The 20,079-nt window shown below is 45.4% G+C and overlaps 1 protein-coding gene across 2 annotated transcripts; it reads right to left on the reverse strand.

The window, feature by feature from the left end:
* Positions 1–356: 356 nt before the first annotated feature.
* Positions 357–18,690, reverse strand: LOC133381655 (zinc finger protein 420-like). Of its 2 annotated transcripts, none has more exons than XM_061621002.1 (5): positions 18,590–18,690; positions 17,058–17,193; positions 15,423–15,509; positions 13,300–13,377; positions 357–6,578 (listed from the first exon to the last, which is right to left on the reverse strand). In XM_061621002.1, the coding sequence occupies exons 2-5, from the start codon at positions 17,089–17,091 to the stop codon at positions 5,002–5,004; spliced, it is 1,776 nt and encodes a 591-aa protein (XP_061476986.1). In that variant the 5' UTR covers positions 17,092–17,193; positions 18,590–18,690; the 3' UTR covers positions 357–5,001. The 2 variants fall into 2 exon arrangements, with proteins under 2 accessions (XP_061476986.1, XP_061476987.1); XM_061621003.1 differs by having other exon boundaries at positions 15,423–16,046.
* Positions 18,691–20,079: the final 1,389 nt, after the last annotated feature.

Here is a 20,079-nt window from a genome sequence, read left to right on the forward strand (position 1 = left end):
TAACATAACGTTTTTTCCCCCGCCTCCTTCAGATTTTCAAGTAGGAAACACTGGCACATCTTGTCCTTCATGTTCAACATCCAGGAGATCAACCGGAATCCCAGGCTCTTACCCAACATTACCCTGGGCTACACCCTCTATGAGAATGATTTTGATGCAAGGGTGACTTCTGATGCCATGCTAGATGGGGTAACTCTGAGCCCAGAAAACTTGCCAAGGATTACAGAAAGCAAGAGCCAAGCAGATAGTCCTTGCTCTGAAGCCTTTAGGCAAAATACCCAATTCACACAGTAGTCGTGGTCAGTGGCCAAGGTACCGGTTCAGAGCCAGCCCTCTCCTGAATGAACACACACTGGTAAATAGAAATAACTTTATTAAAGAATAAAAGAGGTGCGCAGTTACAGCAGCAAAATAGTTCCTTAATATCAACACCCAAAAGGAGCAAGGTAAAACAGAGAGTTCAGTCCCAACAGAAAAACAAGAAAGCTATCTAGCTTAGTGTATACTTACACATGGGTAGACAGTTGCACAGTCCCCCTCTCCTCAGAGAGAGGAACAGTCAGGATACTTGATGCAAAATGGAACCTCAGCAAGCAACATCAGATAGGCATGATGGGACCCAGGAGAGGAACAAAAGCTAAGGTTTGAGCCCCATACTTAGGGCAAACTCCCCAGCAAGAGGCCGGATCCAATTAACCAATCAGGAAATTTCTTCATGGAATAAGGGCCCATCAGTCACCAGCGAAATGGAACATCCTCCCTAAAATTTCCCAGACTTTACTACCTTGTTGGAGCCAGGCTTCTAGGGATAAGGGGGTGTTAGGGTGGACCTCTGATTACTCACAGCTGGGAAATAAAACTGCCAACTCATAGCTCTAATATAGAAGCCAAATGTTAACCTGTTAAGATCCCACATTAACAAATGAAACACAATTCTTTCCTACTCAACCATCTTGAATTCAGGTTTTCATGACGTTCCCCTTTGAAAGATGACATTAGAGGTTCAACACCTCTTATTTCATCACTGCTCCAAGTGAAAATGGTCAGTAAGTAGACTAACAAAACTTTCTCCAACAAATTATTAAATGTAAATCCCCAAGCGTGATATGTTACTTCTAACCTATGCGTTCTGAAAAGATAAAATTCAAAAATCCTTACCAAAAACAGGAAAAACCTATTAAAATATCATAGGAATAAAAGGTTTCTAAAAATTGATCTAACTGGGCATAAAAGTGAATAGGCATTGAAATCTCCCCCAATAAGCACTTGCATGCTGGAGGTGGTTTGTAATAAATCTCCAATGTAGGTTTCTAAGCTTTGCCATCTCAGTCTTATTTGAGACCGGGGACCTTGAGGGGGGAGATATACATTTATGACTATCATATTGGCACATTTTAGTTTAACCATCACTGCTACTGCAAGTTGATCCAGGGAGGGAAGATTAGCGATTGAAACAGAAAGTCTAGTAGAGATCAGTATTGCTAAGACACCTCTAGGCCTGACCTTCTTGTCGCTGTGGGAGACATATAGCTGGTGAATGGTGTATCCATTTAATTCTATGTCATCTAAGGCCCAGGTCTCTTGTAGCATCAGAATATCAAAATTAAATAGGTAGTTGATGAAGGAGTTATCTCTGGTCTTTGACTTCCATCGTGAAAAGTTCATCTTTAAGTGGGCTCAATTTGCTAACATTAGATCGCACCGGATGAATGATGTCTATTTGAGGGAGCCTTACCTTTTCTGGCTCTGTGTTACTTCCCAATTTGTCTCTTCCAAATATCTCATTGCCAGCCAATTTATACCGCTAAGTTGCCCCCGTTAATTACTTAACTAGTGCACTGTGATCTCCTTTGACTGGGTATGAGCCCGTGTCTGTTAGCATGGGGTTTATTTCTACTCAAACATCATCTCCTATCTCTTCTTACTCTTTGCTAGCAGATACCCCAACTGCAAGTTCTTGTCTTAGTTGGGGTATGTCATGTTTGCCAGCACTTATATTGTCGACAGTCGAGTGGCTGTGCTTGTTTTTCCTTTAGTCTGCTTCTTAATAAATCAAGTCTATTCAAGATCTCTGCCTGGTCAACAGTAGGCAACATTCAAAATGGGTGGGGGCTGAGTCTCTCAAAAATAATCCCTGGGAGCTTGGTTGCGTGTAAGATGAAGCAAAGTCTGGAGTCTGGTTTAAATCAATAAGGTGTTTGGAACAGTGCATGTCAACAGTACTTCTAGGATAACCAGCTGGGACACTACATAAGGGAGCTGGGGGGGCCTGATTTTCAAAAAAACCTTGTGATCTCTAGATTACATTTGGAGAAAGCCTCCTTGGCTCTATAGATGCAATCGGCTGTATCCCGGCCTTTAAAAGTGGCTATAGCCCAAGCTCTAATTCCATTAAAGTATAGGTATTCAACAAGAGTTATATCCTTTGGACTCAGCGTTCCTGACATCACTCTGTTTAAAATGTGTAGAAGATGTGGCGTGAGCTCCGGCTGTGTCAGTAAGCCATTTGGTTTAGGGTAATTAACAAGTGCCAGTTTTTGTGGTACTATCACTAAATTCCAGCTATTTCTCATTTGTTTAACTGGCTGTGGCTCCGTGCAATAGTGTGTGGGGCCCAACTTAGGGATGCAGGGATCAACATCATACTTTCCCGCATTAGCGCTGAGTGCATTTGCCCATGGGTCCTGCTTCTCTTCCAGCTTAGGTGCCTTGTTGACTTTATTTTCTGATTGATGTTCACCCCTGACTTCTTCCTCATCTATCGGCTGCTGAATTTGATCCTATTTTCTTTTTTCCCTTAGGAGCCGTCTGGGTGGTCTTGGTAGGATCTGGGTTTATCTTGCTGTCTAGCAGTTTAACCAGTCTCTCTAAATGTTTATTCCAGCAACAATTGGCTTTTCTCTCTCGCTTTTTAATGTTTTTAATATTCTTACTTGTCTTTAGTTTTAAGCACTCCCCTTTTAGGCCCTCTTTATTGGCATCTTTAGTATGGGTTTCTGCTGTTTTCTTGGTCGTTATCCCAACCAGAGTGCTGCAGCTTTTGGTTTCTTTTGTCCAGGGTCCCCTCCCTGAAACTCTATAGTTCTTGGCCATTGTTGTTAACAAATCGTTACTTTCTGAGAGGAAGTTTTTAATGTGACCCAATTCCTGACAAATCATGGAGAGCCATCGCTTAGTTAGGGAATCACCTTGTGTTGTTGCTTCTGTTTGAGTGGAGGTGGGTTTGTGTCTCAGGCTTGGGACGTTGCCGTCGAACTCGAGGATCTCCCTCTGCATATAGTGGTCCATCAGCTCAGCCTCAGGTTTGTCTTGTTGGCTCAGCAACAACCATCTGTTGGAAGTCCTTTGTGGTTGGCATGTGTTCTGCTAGGGCCAACTCTGAGGCTAGGTCTATCGATGGCCTAGTAGAGCTAGGCTCTTGTTTTGTCCCTTTCAGATCTACTGACCAGTCCAGCATGGCTTGCATAGGTCGCATAGATGATACTGTATCCTGCTTTAACTCACACAGCTCAGTGCGGTTCTCCTTCTCCCCCTCTAGCTTGAAGAACTGAGTGGTTTTAAATTGCCTTCTCTGTGTATCAGGAGGACTGCGCTGCAGGTTGGGAGTAATCCCCAGGTCTCTGCACTTTTTCCTGGTGAGCATGATATTCTGCCACCCCTTAATGGGGACATAATTAAGATAGACATCTGAAATCTTGACAGGAGCTGAGGTAAATTATGGGTCCAGATCTTCAGATTAAAGACGGGGACGTTCTAAACTGGCAGCAGAGTGGATAATTTACACAACCTCTCTTGCCATAAACTGCAACAGTCCTGTTCCGATAAAGGCTTTGGCAAGAGCCTCCTCTGCTAAAGAAACTTGAGGAGGGGGGATGTAGAGACAAAGTCAAACCTCTCCCCAGCTGGGGTAGACTATAAGAACTAATCTTCACGTCCAGCAGGAAGCAAGAACAAACATTCAAAAGCCGAGGCAAAAACAAATCTCAGCTGCTAAAGGAGTTTTAAGAGATAAGTACAGGAGCACAACAACAGTGAGCTGAAACCAACCCAGCCATTCCCATCTCTGCTAAAATATGTTATAATGGGATTATGCTTGGTCGTGCACATATATGTAATAGTCTAGTTGGTGTTATGTTGTATTAAATGCTGTGTAACAAAGACTAAGTCTGATGTTCAAATGATGCACATGGAGGTAACAATGACAGAGGGGAGGATCTAGAGGAAGGAGATAAATACATGAAATGTCATTAACTGAATATTGAATTTGGCAGCTGGAGGGGGGAAATTGAAGGGGGAAAACTTGGCAACTGAGAGGCCATTTTGGCTTCTGCATACACCTTGGCCTCAGCATCCATCTTGGGTACTCACCCAACTCTGGAAAAGCCAAAACCTCTGTCTCTGCAAAGAAAAAACTGACAGACCACCAAAATAGCAAGTGAAGGGAAGTGGAACAGTCTGTGGTTAAAGCTAAAAGGAAAAGATTGTTGGGGGTCTGAAACTCCCCATAAAAAGCCTGTTTGTAACCCGGCTTCCCCATATGGATCCTTTGATGCACAGAAAGAGTTGAACTCTGCTTAAAGCTTTTTCCACATTCAAAGCATTAATACATCTCTTCACTTGTATGGATCCTTCCATGTGCCCAAAGGTAGCCATTATGATGAAAGGTCTTTCAACACTACAAGCAGGTATAAGGTTTGTTCCCTATATGTGTTCTGTGATGCAAAGAAGGGTGACCACTCTGACTGAAGCTCTTACCACACTACAAGCATTGATAAGATCTGTCTGTCCCCTGTGACTCCTTTGATGCAAATAAGGGGCTGCTCTTTCCACACACCAAGCATTTATAACATTTGTCCCATGTGAGTGCTTTGATGTTGAGTATAGGTGCTACCCCACCTGAAGCATTTTCCACACTTGAAGCATTTATAATGTTTGTCCCATGTGAGTTCTGTGATGCAAAGGTCTCTACTCTGACTGAACCTCTTTTCATACTCCAAACACTTATAAGGTTCCTCCCGTGTGAGTTCTTTGATGGGAACAAAGGTCGCTAATCCGTCTGAAGCTCTTTCCACATTCCAAGCATTGATAAGGTCTGTCCCCTGTGTGAATTCTTTGATGCGCAATAAGGGTGCTATTCTGATTGAAGGTCTTTCCACACTCCAAACATTTATAAGGTTTGTTCCCTGTGTGAGTTCTTTGATGCACCGTAAGGGCGCTACGCTCCCTGAAGCTTTTCCCACAGTCGAAGCATTGATAAGGTTTCTCTCCTGTGTGAATTCTGTGATGCGAAGTAAGGTGGCTACTCTGACTGAAGCTCTTTCCACACTCCAAGCATTTATAAGGTTTGTCCCCTGTGTGAGTTCTTTGATGCACCGTAAAGTCGTATCTTTCACTGAAGCACTTTCCACACTCCAAGCATTGAAAAGGTCTGTCCCCTGTGTGGCGTCTTTGATGTGAAGTAAGGGTGCTACTCTGACTGAAGCTCTTTCCACACTCCAAGCATTGATAAGGTTTGTCTCCTGTGTGGTATCTTTGATGCGAAGTAAGGGTGCTACTGACACTGAAGCTCTTTCCACACTCCAAGCATTGATAAGGTTTGTCCCCTGTGTGAGTTCTTTGATGCACTGTAAGGGCGCTACGCTCCCTGAAGCTTTTCCCACAGTTGAAGCATTGATAAGGTTTGTCCCCTGTGTGAGTTCTTCGATGCGAAGTAAGGTTGCTACTCCGACTGAAGCTCTTTCTACACTCCAAGCATTTATAAGGTTTGTCTCCTGTGTGAGTTGTTTCATGTATAATAAGCTGGCAACTCCACCTGAAGCTCTTTCCACACTCCAAGCATTTACAAGGTTTGTGCCCTGTGTGAGTTCTTTGATGCACCATAAGGGCACCACTCCCCATGAAGCTTTTCCCACAGTCAAAGCAATTATAAGGTTTGTCCCCTGTGTGAGTTCTTTGATGCAAAGTAAGGTGTCTACTCTGACTGAAGGTCTTTCCACACTCCAAGCATGTATAACGTTTGTCCCCTGTATGAGTTCTTAGATGCGAAGTAAGGTTGCTACTCCACTTGAAACTCTTTCCACAATCCAAGCATTTATAAGGTTTGTCTTCTGTGTGAGTTTTTTGATGTGAAGTAAGGTGGCTACTCTGACTGAAGGTCTTTCCACACTCCAAGCATTTATAAGGTTTGTCTCCTGTGTGAGTTGTTTCATGTATAATAAGCTGACAACTCCACCTGAAGCTCTTTCCACACTCCAAGCATGTATAAGGTTTGTCCCCTGTATGAGTTCTTAGATGCGAAGTAAGGTTGCTACTCCACTTGAAACTCTTTCCACAATCCAAGCATTTATAAGGTTTGTCTTCCGTGTGAGTTCTTTGATGTGAAGTAAGGTGGCCACTCATTCTGAAGCTCTTTCCACACTGCAAGCATTTATAAGGCTTGTCCCCTGTGTGAGTCTGTCTCTCTTCTTGTCTTTTTGCTCCATCTTCACTCCTCAGTTTCTGCTCCTGAACCTGCTCCTCAGCTTTTTCCATTGATACTTCAGTCGGTTCTCCCTCAGCCTTGACCCCCAAGTTGTAGCCTGTTGGAATGAAAAGAAAAGGTGATAAAATGCTCTGGAGAAATCCTGTGAATATATTATGATTTGTACTTTGATATCAACAGAGCTCCCAGAAATACATTTTCAGAGTTTAATTGTCAAAGCTCGTGGCCTTTTACGGAGTTAGTTTAGGAGTAGGTGCATGGTAACAGGTTGTGAAAAGAGATGCAGAGAGAGACAATTGTAACAAAAATCTGCTCTCTTGTCCCTCCATTTAACCTGGACAGCCCAGTACTTATGCACAGTTCGAATTTACAAACCTAGAATGGAACCTGTCTGACAGGAACATGGCCTTTTCCACTGCCCAGAGGGCAGCTCGCATCCCCTCCCTCCCAAAATGTTAGCCCCATTACCTGCAACACGAGACAGTGCTGGAAGATGAGACCCCCAGATAAGATCGCACTCTGTGAGCTACTGGGAAGAACAACGGACAAGTACAAGTAGCGCTGTGACTAATGACGTAGCTGGGTCAAAGCAGAAAGGAAGCCCAGAGGCTGATGCGCACAGATGTGAAAGGAGAGTCACATGAACATTACAATACTTGGTGTGAGTGAATTGAAATGGATGGGAATAGGACATTTTCAGGCAACTACAAAATATTTTATGCAGGGAATGATAGATTAAGAAGAAACAGGGTTGCTCTAATAGTGAGAAATGACACAGCAAATAGTAATTAAGAGCTATAATGCAAAGCCTGAGTAAGTTATATCCATGAGATTTAATAGGCAACCCCCTCTAGGATGCACAGTTTAACGTGGTGAGGGGGTTTGAGAGTGTTGAAGAAGCTGAGAGCAATGCTGAAGACCAAGGGGCTAGACTAGATAATCCCCTCTGATTTAGTAGGGAACTTACACCTGGCGTGTAGGAAGAGGAAGTAGCTCCCACCAATTTGAACAAATTTCAGGAGAAACATCACTTGCTAAACAGTTTGTCTGCCAAGCTTCCCTAACAAAAGGAGGGCAGGGCCATGTTTCTGCTTTCCTGAATTAAACAGTGACCTTAATTCTAACAGAACAGGAAATTGGGAGGGCTGGCAGAATGGCATTGAAAGAATACCCTCACGACAAAACTATCATCATCATCATCAAAAACACAGATTTTCCCACAATGCTGAAGCTGGTTATCATAAATGCATGATGATGTCATAAAATCATAAAAAATTAGTAACTGGGTGTCCTCTATGAGATACTAGTGCATGCTACCTGGCCGAAAGTGTCTGCTAGGCACAGAATACGGATCAGGGCATCCATGCAAAAAAAAAAAAAAAAAAAAATCAACAAAAAGAGGCAGAAAAAAATTAGTAACTGCGGTACCCACCCCAAACTCTGCTCTGGGCCAGGACAAATCATACACCCCAGGAAAAGGGAGGATGTATTCTATGAGATGCCAGTCTTTCCCAGCTAAAATTATGAAGAGTAAATAAGGGGAAATATGTAATTTGCGGTGAACACCCAAAATCTGCTGTGGGCTATGAAAAGTCATTCACTTCAGCGAAGTGGATATTGTCCTCTGGGAGATGCCACTGCATCCTGCCTCAAATGGTTTTTCTTGTGGACCCCCAGTTACTTATTTTTTATACACACTGGTATGTTAGAGAAGACACCCTCCCCTTTCCTGGGAGGTATGATTTGTGCTGGCCCAGAGGAGATTTTGGGTGGGCACTCCCACTTACTTATTGTTTTCCTTCATGTTTTTGTCTATCTTGGTTTTGCGTAGATGCACTCATCCGTGCTCCGCAGCCGGCAGAGCCTCTGGGGCAGTTGGGATGCATTGGTATCTCCTAGAGGACACTCTCCCCTTTCCTGGGGTATATGATTCATCCTGGCCCAGAGCAGATTTTCGAGTGGGCACCACCAGCTACTTATTTCTCTCTGCCTCTTTCTGTCCATTTTGGTTTTGCATAGATGTCATTATTCATGCCCTGCGCCCAGCAGAAGCTCTGGGCCAGGTGGGACACACTGGCATCTTGTAGAGGACACCCTCCCCTTTCCTGGGGTGTATGATTTGTCCTGGCCCAGAGCAGATTTTGGGGAGGGCACCCCCAGTTATTTATTTTTTATGATTTTATGGCATCATTATGCATTTATGATAATATCAGAAGCCTGATGATTTTGATTGCATAAATGTATTGTTATTCCTGACGGGGGAGTCCCCCGATCACAGTGATATATCAGACAGGGTACCCCAACATATATTTTGGGGTTCAGAGACATGTTAACTTTGGCTTGAAGTTGCTGTAGCTGTCAATTTTCTTCTTTTTTAGTGTTTTGAACTTTCAAGCAAATAAGAAACAGGGAATCAAATCCAGCGGTGTGATGTGCCCGAGGGATGCTTCGATCCAGCCCCAACACATCCAGTCCAGCTCAGGGGAGGAGGCAGATGGGATGGGGCAGAGCTGCATCTTCTGATCTGGAGGGTCTGCGGGGAGGGGGTGCTTAAGGGGGGTCCTCGCTCTCTCCAACCTCACCTCCCCCCAATTGCATCCCTTTGTTTTGAGGCTCCCCCTGTGCAACCCTGCTCTCTAACATCGCTGAGCATGAAGAGGGGCTCCGTGCTTCCATCCTGTATTTCTTGCAGAGAGGCAGCGCAGGAAAGGGAAGTCCTTCTGTTGCGCACTTTCCTTCGGCTCTGTTTGTTAACCCTTAAAGAGCAAAGTGGCTGAAGCTCCTTGGCTGCTTCACAGGGAGAGCGAGGGGAGGCGGGAAGCCCCTTTCTGGCCTGTGACCCTTCTCCATATTAAAAATAAAAATGCCATGCACATTTTTAAAAAAGGCTTTGAAGGAACAGCTTAGGGTAGCCTAAACTCTGTTTCCTTTACCAGTTAGCGGTTTTTGATACCATTGACCATGGTATCCTTCTGGGCAGACTTGGTGAGCTGGGTACTGAAGGCACTGTTTTACAGTGGTCCGATCCTATCTCCAGGGTCGCTCTCAGAGAATAGCATTGGGTGACTGTCTTTTGGCCCCCTGGCAGTTGTTCTGTGGAGTGCTGCAGGGTACCATCTTGTCCTTCATGCGGTTTAACATCTATATGAAGCCTTTGGGAGCAGTCATCAGGAGCTTTTTTGGGGGGGGTCCTAGTAAGACGGAGGCACTGTGGGTTGGTGGTTCCCAAGTTTGAATAATTGGTCAGTTGCCTGCTTTGGATGGGGTCGTGCTCCCTCTGAAAGAGCAAGTCTGTAATCTCGGGGTGCTCCTGGATCCATCTTTGTTGCTAGAGGCCCAGGTGACCTCTGTGGCTAGGAGTGCCTTTCATAAAATCATAGTAGAGTTGGAAGGGGCCTACAAGGACATCGAGTCCAACCCCCTGCTCAATGCAGGAATCCAAATTGAAGTATTCCCGACAGATGGCTGTCGAGCTGCCTCTTGAATCCCTCTAGTGTCGGAGAGCACACTACCTCTCTAGGTAATTGGGTCCATTGTAGTATGGCTCAAACAGTTAGGAAGTTTTTCCTGATGTCCAGTCGAAATCTGGCGTCCTGCAACTTGAGCCCATTATTCCGTGTCCTGAACTCTGAGACGATTGAGAAGAGATCCCAGTCCTCCTCTATGTAACAACCTTTCATGTACTTGAAGAGTGCTATCACATCTCCCCTCAGTCTTCTCTTCTCCAGGCTAAACATGCCCAGTTCTTTCAGTCTCTCCTCATAGGACTTTGTTTCCAGTCTCCTGATCATCTTTGTTGCCCTCCTCTGAACCCATTCCAGTTTGTCTGCATCCTTCTTGAAGTGCAGAGACCAGAACTGGATGCAGTATTCAAGAAGCCTAACCAGTGCTGAATACAGGGGAACTAATACTTCACGCGATTTGGAAACTATACTTCTGTTAATGCAGCCTAATACAGCATTTGCCTTTCCTGCAGCCACATCACACTGTTGGCTCATATTCAGCTTGTGATCAACAACAATTCCAAGATCCTTCTCACATGCCGTACTGCTGAGCCAAGTATCCCCCATCTCATAACTGTGCATTTGATTTCTTTTTCCTAAGTGCAGAACTTCGGATTTATCCCTGTTGAATTTCATTCTGTGGTTTTCAGTCCAATGCTCCAGCCTATCAAGGTCCCTTTGAATTTTGTTTCTGTATTCCAGGGTATTAGCTATGCCCCCCAACTTTGTATCATCTGCAAATTTGATAAGCATGCTTTGCACCTCCTCATCCTTTTACCAGCTTTGGCTGATAAGACAGCCGTGGCCGTTTCTGGACCAGGATAGCCTGACCACTGTTGTCCATGCACTGGTAACCTCCAGGCTGGCAGAATTTTTGCTGTAGAAAAAAAGCTTAGAGGAGACACGCTAGAAGTGTATGATCACACCAGACATTTAAAGCACATGCAACACAAATGTAAAGCACACGGCTTCCCCCAACGAATCCTGGAGAATAGTTTTTCCTCACTGCACTACATTCCCAGCACCCTTCAGAAACTACAACTCCCAGGACTCGTGGGAGGAAGCCACATGCTTCCAATGTACACTGTGGATGTGCCATAAAGGTGTGTGGTGAGGAGAAACTGGATAACACCCTCTCATTTAGTAGGGAACTTACACCTGGTGTAGGAAGAGGAAGGGAAGCAGCTCCCACCAATTTGACCCTTTTCAGGAAAAACGTCACTCGCAAAACAGTTTGTCTGCAGGGCTACCCTAAAACAAGGAGGGCAAGGCCACGTGTCTGCTTTCCTGAATTAAACAGTGACCTTAATTCCAACAGAGTAGGAAACTGGGGAGGGCTGGCAGAATGAAGGTAGTGAAAGAAGAGCCTCACTATTCAACTATCACAGCTGAACAAAAGAACAAAGGAGGACACATGAAGAAGCGGCCCATTTAGCGCCCTGTAGTCTACTTAGCTCTGTTCCAACTATGGGGCGCCTCCATCTCCAAGCTCAAGGCCACGAAATCCATAATCAGAACCACAGATGTTCCCGAGGGATGCTTCGATCCGGCCCCAACATGGCCAGCTCTGCTCAGGGGAGAGGCAAACGGAACAGGACAGAGCAGCATCCTCCAATCTGGAGAGTCTGCTGGGAGGGGGTGCTTAAGGGGGGTCATCACCCTCTTGCACCCTCCCCTCCACCCCCAATTTCATACCTTTGTTTCAAGGCTCCCCCTGCATAATCCCGCTCGCCAACATTGCTGCGCACAGTGAGGCTCCACGCTTCCACTTCCATTTCTTGCAGAGAGGTGGGGCAGGAAGGGGAAGTCCCTCATTTGGGCTCTTTCCTTTGGCTGTGTCCTCACTGGTTAACCCTTAAAGAGCAAAGTGGCTGAAGCTCCTCGGCTGCTTCACATGGAGAGGGAGGGGAGGGGGGATGCCCTTTTCTGGCCAGTGACCCTTCTCCACATTAAATATAAAAATGCCATGCACATTTTTAAAAAAGGCTTCAAAGGAACAGCTTAGGATAGCCTAAACTCTGTTTCCTTTATCTGTTACATTTCTCTTTTAATTTCTTTTTTAATGCATATTTTAAATTGTTCTTAGTGAACCACTTCCAGCCTTTCTGTCAAGTAAGCGGTATTATAGATTTTGTTAAATAAAATACAGGTTGCATGTCAACTGACTTAAAACAGTCCTTGTTCAACAAGTGCTCCATTTTCCAAGTTAGATTTCTGCATGACTACTCAGAAGGAAGAACCTTGTGGAACTTACTCCTAAGTTAATTATACATAGGATTGCTATTGTAGAATCAAAATGTATTGTTGGGAATCGCTGGCAGTCAGGCAGCTTTTTAAAATCAGTGGAATATACAGTAATGCCCCACTCATACGGCCGGAAAGCGAAAACCACCGAAAAGCGGATCAGCTGTAGTGCAGAGGTCTGGAACCTAACCCGCTGATCGCACCAGAGGAGGAGAAGATCAGATCTTCCCCTCCTCGAGCGCGATCAGCTGGAGTGCAGGAGTCTAACCACCCCCAAGAAGGAGAAGATCAGCTGGAGTGTGGGGAGCTCCAGCACCCCGTCCAGCTGATCACCCCACTGGTGCCATATTAACGGGACACTGAAAAGCGGGGCACCAAGAAGTGGGGCCCTACTGTAGTGGATTTCTCCTATCCACCCCCTCTGAAACAGAGATCTTTTATTCTGTATTTTCTTTGTTAAATAAACTTTTTGGGCTTGTGGGTGTGTTAAATTCTGGCAACCAATGTAAACAGCTTTGGCAGCCGGCCAATTTTCTCACCAGCCGTTACAGAGCAAAAGGGATTCCATTTCTCATGGAGGCTTTTGAAAGAGTAAACAAATCCCCATCCTCTGAATGAAGGACCTGCCGCCTCTGCCAAGAGTTTGGTTTCCATCGTGAAATCCAATTAAAAATAAAGCAGAAGTCCCCTTTTGCTTTTCTGAACCCCAAGGACAGACCCATAAGATCTGACTCATAACAGTGCCTAAAGTCCACAGGCCTGCCCCACATCCTGTGGGGGTAGGGGTGGGGACCATTTCAGCCTTCACAACCAAAGGTCTGCTGCTGTAGAGAAACTCCGAGGAGGGAAATATTGTGAAATGTTGGATGAAGAGGAGAAGGGAGGGAAAGCGGCCAGGAGAAATGGTACCCTGATGGGTCAGTCTGTTCCAGATGATATTACACAGGAACGGGGCGGGCAAGGGGGGAGAATCTTTAGCTCCTCAAACAGCCCCACAACACAGCTAAGCATGTGGGCTCCTGCTGGGAGGAAGGGCAGGATATAAATTAAATAATAAATAAATAAATCTACCTGCTGAGGTCTCCTCCTCTTCTTTGGGTTCCTGCATCACCGGATTTTCTTCTTCCCAACACGAAATGAGGTCTGGTTCTTTTAAAAAAAAAAAAGGAAATCAGGCAAGATTAGTTATTTTTGACCACAAAGTATTCGGGCATTCCAAATCAAATCTGAACGCTCAAAACATTTTGAACAAGAGCAAAGGGGTGAAGTCCTGCCAACAGCACGCAACTCGGGCCACGTGCTTTGAGCACTGTGGAGCCAGTTCTGTGGAGTTCTCTTCCATTTGAAGTGAAACAAGCCCAGACATTGTTACACTTTCCAAGTTTGTTGAAAGCTTTTTGTCCCCCCCAAAGAATTCTTAATTACTGTTTTTATGATCCTTATTAGGTCTTATATTCTGTTTTATATATATATTATTTTTCTGGTGAAGTTTGGATTTTATTGGAAATGGTAAGCTGCTGTGTGGAAGAAGTTCATCAAAAAGAAAATGGAAATGGACTGCCTTCAAGTCGATCCTGACTTATGGTGACCCTATGAATAGGGTTTTCACGATAAGCGGCATTCAGAGGTGGTTCACCATTGCCTTCCTTGAAAAGTGAGGTATAATTTTTTTAATAAACCAATAAATATGATGTAGAATGTGTCTTCCCCCTTTAGGACGCACACCTTAATGTGGTGAGGGGGTTTGAGAGTGTTGAAGAAACATAGCAATGCCACAGGAGTCTAGACCAAGAGGCTAGACTCCTCGCAGGGGCACCCATGGTGGAATGGTCAAAGCTGAGACACCAGACTAAGATGCATCCAGACTCAGAGGAAGGCAATGGTAAACCACCTCTGAATACCTCTTATCATGAAAAATCTATGAACAGAGTATCCAAAACACAACACGAGATAGTGCTGGAAGATGAGACCCCCCAGGTCAGAAGGCACTCACCAAGCTACTGGGGAAGAACAAAGGACAAATACGAGTAGCGCTGTGACTAATGACGCAGCTGGGTCAAAGCCAAAAGGAAGCCCATGGGCTGATGCGCACAGATGCAAAAGGAGAGTCCAGAGTTGTACGACACACACAATAGGAACATGGAATGTGAGAAGCATGAACCAGGGAAAGTTAGAACTTGTCAAGCAAGAAATGGAGCGTGTCAACATTACAATACTTGGTGTGAGTGAATTAAAATGCATGGGAATGGGACATTTTCAATCAGGCAACCACATCATATTTTAATTCTGGGAGCGGGACAGGAAGAACCCCATTTAGAATTGAGGTAAAAGGATCAGATCCCTTGCCACTGTGGATGTAAATTACCCCAATAAATGTCGCACCCAATCAGAAGTAAGCCCCACCGAGTCTAATGGGACATCCTCCCAGATAAGTGAGTTTAGGTTTGCAGAACAAAAAATACCAGGTGTGGGGATCCTGTGGCCCTCCAGATGTTGCTGATTGGCCATCCTTGCAGGAGCTGATGGAATTTGCAGTTCACCAACATCTGGAGGGCCAAAGGTTCCCCTCTTTTTAGCAGGTCACCATATTATTTTATATTAAAGGGCTGGGGCCAAGGGGAAGGAGGGGTGCTGTCTGAGGAGGAAAGGGAGGAAATAAGGGCCTCATTGATACCCTGTCCCCAAGACCACCACCCCAAAAAAAAGCCTGGAGCCAGCCTGGCCCACAGGCACCAACTAGACACACATGGGAAGCCCACAAGCCAGAGAGAAAGGGAAGAGCACATCTCCTGCTGCTGTTCCCAATTCCGGAGGTGGCCCATAAACATCAGGACTGGTGGCCCTTGAGAGCCTTCTCTTCCATGCATTTATTTATTCATTTAGATTTATACCCCACCCTTCCTCCCAGTAGGAGCCCAGGGTGGCAAACAAAAATACTAAAAACACTCTCAAACACATCATTAAAAACAGGCTTTAAAATATATTAAAACAAAACCATCTTAAAAAGTAATTCCAACAGACACAGACGGCGCATGAAGCCATTTTTCTTAGCCCCTTTTAACACCATCCGAGATGTCCACCAGGAGAATTCACAGTCTGATGGGTGACTCTCCCCTGGATGATATTACTCAGGAATGGAAAAATGCTTCAGTTCCCAGACCAAAAGGGGCCCCACAGCACAGCTAAGCACCAACCTGCTGAGGTCTCATCCTCTTCCTCCCCTTTGGGAACCTGAATAAGAACATCCTCTCCGTCTTCCAAACAGGAATTGAGCTCCGATTCTTCCAAGGAAACATACAGGACTAGTTACTTTTGACCACAAGATATTCAGCCATTCCAAGTCAAGCCATTTGTAGCTAAGAGGAGGGATTGTTTGGAACATGTTAACTCCTGCACCCGCTGAAGAAGACAGGGCCATGTGGTCCCAGCAGGGTCAGCCTGGCACTTGGGAACATGCGCTCACTGGATATGACGCCCAACCTGAACTGCCAGTTGGGGAGGACACCGTGGAACTCAGCCAACCCATCTGTTTTCATTTGGACAACATCATCTCATCACAAAGAGAGTGAAAACCAGCCCTGAGCGCTTCACCCTCCTTCTCCTCCTCCTCCAAAAGGGAGCAGGGCTGCACTTCACATTTACACTTCTGGAGGAAACCTTTCTCCATGGAGATTAAGAGTGAAGCCACCGCAAGATATTCATGTAGCCAGAAATGCTCCCATAAGCTTTTCAGTGTCGTAGCTTGAGAATGTACTTGCAAATATCAATGCTGGCGTCGGGAAGAGACAGAAAAGGGCCAGAGTATATGGTTTGGATCTCTGAAAGGGAAATGATAGTGTGTTGCATATAAATAAATGTTCCCTTCCTGAATACATTTGCTCTGAAAAATGTCCTATTGATTTTGATGGAGCCAACTTTGACGCAAGCATGTTTGGGACTGCAGCTTAATTTTAACTTCCAGTTTATGATTCAGTTATAATTTGCATATCGAAAGGGCTCCAGCAATGGGGGTGGTGGGTGGGGGAGTGAGAAATTTGTCAGAGATAGTGTTTCTCCCCCCACCCCCTACTCCCCATAATCCATCTCTGGTACCAACCATGCAGATGCTGAATTAGACAAAATAGGCAAAAGCACATAAACTGAGGGTCTAAGTCATGGTACGATTCTGAAAAATATATGTAGAAATGGAAAATATGTTCTATGGCTGAGTACACAATAATGTCCAATTTCTAAAGCACATGCAATTTACCACACAGAGTGTGATGTGAACTGCTAGCTCTGTAGACAAGATGTACATACACTCCCAATGACAACACAGCAATAAAAGGCAGAGGTGTGCTAATACAGAAATATAAAATGCAAAGATAAAATGCACAACATATCTCAAATAATTTGCCAAACGTGTTTCGACTTGAAGCAAGTCTTCTTCAGTGGCATCTATTTGGAAAGCTTCTCCGGAGAATCTTCCTCAACCGAAACGCACAACAATATGGGCATTCTTGCAGAAACTGCACTAGGGCTATCTTGAGAACTAGCAAGGACTTCAACTCCAATGCGTGGGGGCAGGATCCAGGCAGGTACCAGTCCTGCTCACAGACTGGTGCAAGCTGCCACCTCCGTCTCTTCCTAGGCCCCAAAGGCAAACACTGGATGAAAGAAGGAAGGGGGGAGAGAGAGGGGGGGGCTCTCCCAAACTCCAAGGGAGCAGCTCTTCCCACTGTAGAGTTTGGACTACAGCTCCCAGAATCCCTAGTGAGACTTTCCACTCCACGCATCATTGGCGCAAATGGCCTTCAACATCTATCAGTTAAGAAAATGTGTCTCCTTACTGAAAGAGGCTCCAATCTCATAATTCTCCTCCATGGCTTCCCTGTGCAGAGCGCTTTGGCCCGGATCCAGCGGAGCCCACGCCTCCTCCGTGAAATGCACAACTGCTGCCTCCTCCTCCTCAAAGGTCACCGGACCCTGGAAGAAGAAAATGCCCTCTGCTCAAGAGACAGCCTCTTCCGCACAGACCATTGTGTCCAGCTTGAAAGGGGAAGGGGCAACAGGGTGTGCTTCAATCATTCACAGCATTCAAAGCACTCCTCCCACCTGTCAAAAGTTGGATCCTGAGGCGAGGGTCCAGTAAGGATCCGGCCCGCAGAGCCAGAAAGGGTTCCCACGGCCAGTTTTGAAAATGGAGGGCTGTGAACGCCGAAAGCAGAAAGGGCATTTACCTTGAGCCATTCCCCAAATGAGCAAAACTTTAGGATCAAATCCAGAACTTTTCAACATGGCCATTTAGGTGAAGGACATCTGCCTTGCATGCAAAAAGTCCTGGGTTCAATTCTCAGCACCATCGCCAGGCAGAGCTAGGAAAGGCTCCCTGCCTGAAACCCCAAACAGCCACAGCCAGTCAGTGTACACAATACTGACTTCGGAGGACCAAGTCAGTATAAGGCACCTTCCTATGTTTCCACGAAGCTCACAAAAATACAGCCAATTTTCAATAATATCATCCCTGGCCACTCTTCCCAATTCCTCAAGTAAATGACTTCCTGATCATTAATTTATAATGAAATAAAACTGGCCTCTTCTCTAAAGTGAGCAGCTGGGGTGCAAAGCAGGAGGCTGACACCGCTCTTGCCTACCTTGCAGGGCTGCAGTTTGGACGACTCAGATGAAGTTATTTGCTGACCACACATGTTTATTCAGACCTTCCACCAAGGGCCCCAGAGTGGGAAATGTAGGTTGATCTCCCCCTCCCCAACCTTCAGCATCAGCAACGATGTTGTAAGGTCAGGAAGGCAAGGAGATGATTGTCCGAGAGAGAGAGAGAGAAAATCTACAATGGGGGGAGGTTTGAGGAGATCCCAAGAAGAGGCAAAGTGCATTTGCGGGAGAGGGTAAGCACTAAGCTGGGGGTTTGCCTGGATGGTCTTACACGGCCTTTCCAACTCTATGATTCTGCAAATAGCGTGTTTCCTCCCAGGAACCACAGCAGTGCAGAAATGGGCTCACAGAAACACACTGTGGACAGTATGAACAATAAAACAGCCCCCGTTTGTACGTGGGGAAAATATTGCTTACTTATTCGCTTGCTTACTCTTTTTTTTTTGGTCTGCTTTCTTGTCCAAGGCGTTTGGGGAGGGGGACACCTGCTCCTGCTCCCTTTTGTCCTACACAGCAGCCCAGTGAGGTAGGCCGGCTTTCTTAGCCCCGACACTCGGGTGTCTCCTTTGCACCAGGGCGTCTCTTCCCACCCCCACGGCGACTCCCCCTCCCATGAATTCCCTGGGGGAGATGTGGGGGAAGGATCTCCCCCTTTTCCCACCCCAAAGGAAAACTCCTGACCCTCTCCCCACCCCTACTGCTGCACCTCTTTGTCTTGCGTCCTCGCCACGATTCAGCCTTCCTCCTCCTCCTCCTCCTCGGAAATTAATCAGCCTCTTTGCTTCCTTGCTTCACTATTGTCTCCCTCCCTCCCATTTTCATTACAACTTCCTGCCTCTCTAGGAAACAGAGCTCAGTGCCTTTCACCGCTGGAAGACTGAATGCCAGATGCGCTCTAGGCAAACGTCTTGCAGGCTTTGCCCCTTGCACAAACCCAGGGCGCGGGCGGGGAGGTTACTACTACGCCGTGTCACCAAAGCGCTTTTTGCAAACAGCATTTCAATGGTTTCTCCCCTGCATGCATTCTTTGATGTGATCATAGCAGTGAGATGTGACTTAAGACTTTCCTCTTTCAACAAGCCTTTTGAGACCTATCCCAGTCTGCATCTGTCAGAATTGTTTAATTAATAGGTTACAATTATACAGTATTCCAATAGGTAAGGTCTCCTTAACATAAATAAAGGTTCTTGGAGGCTTGACTTCTGTAACTCTGATTATATTTATTGACAAACTTGGCTTACAACAAAACTAAGCTCTGCTTCTACAAACAGGAAAAGAGAGGGAGAAAGGCGGGAAACCCTAGTTGCTTTCACTTCTCATACTATTCAATGGGAGTTACATAAAAAGAAACCCCTGCAGGCTTCTCTCTGTGTTACACCCAAACCATTCCCCTTAAAGGGACCACAGACAGTTTCCACATACAGTGAAGCTTCCGGATATAAAATAAAGACAACTAAATCCAAGTGCTTTGGAATTAATATATTTAAGAGGAAAATAGAAAAACAGCTAAGAGGTACTGGTTTACAATGGGAAAAGGAACCAATCAGATATTTAGGTATTTGGCTACATCCTAACATTCAAACAATTAAGGAGCGCAACTCTCAAAGACTGACTAGGCAGACAAGAGGATTTTTAAAAAATGGGAAACATTGCAACTGTTGTGTTTAGTAAACCCAGAGCTTGGAAGATTACTTTTAAAAAGGAATAAATTACAATTACTGTTACATGGCCCCAAAAGGGAATAAATTACCATTACAATTAACAATTATTCTGAAAGGAATTGATTACTTTATTGTTACTCAAAGGTAATCGCTACAATTACAGTGAAATTACTTAAAAAAAACCTCGAGTGCCTATAAGGTGCTGGCCTTGAAAGGACATCGTATGTATGGCGCCCCTTCAGACGCTTACAAGCCAAGGCCCCGACCTCACGTTTCAGGGTAGTTGGGTTGATCCAGTGGGCTGTTACCCCAAAGGAACTCTTCTTGCCATTGGTCCAAGAATCTGCAGTGGTTGCTATATATGCCACAGCACCCATTCGGTTTGCAAGAGTTTCTCTCATGTGGCATGCTCTCTTCTCAATTCTGTCTCTCAGAGTCTTGGCACATATGATGGTGAGATCTTTGGGGAGTCCAATGCGAACCAGATTAATGAATGATGGTTTGTCCACAGTCTGAAGTGGTAATGTCTCCTCTA

This window comes from Rhineura floridana, chromosome 3 (assembly GCF_030035675.1).
Source record: "Rhineura floridana isolate rRhiFlo1 chromosome 3, rRhiFlo1.hap2, whole genome shotgun sequence".
NCBI lineage: Eukaryota > Metazoa > Chordata > Lepidosauria > Squamata > Rhineuridae > Rhineura > Rhineura floridana.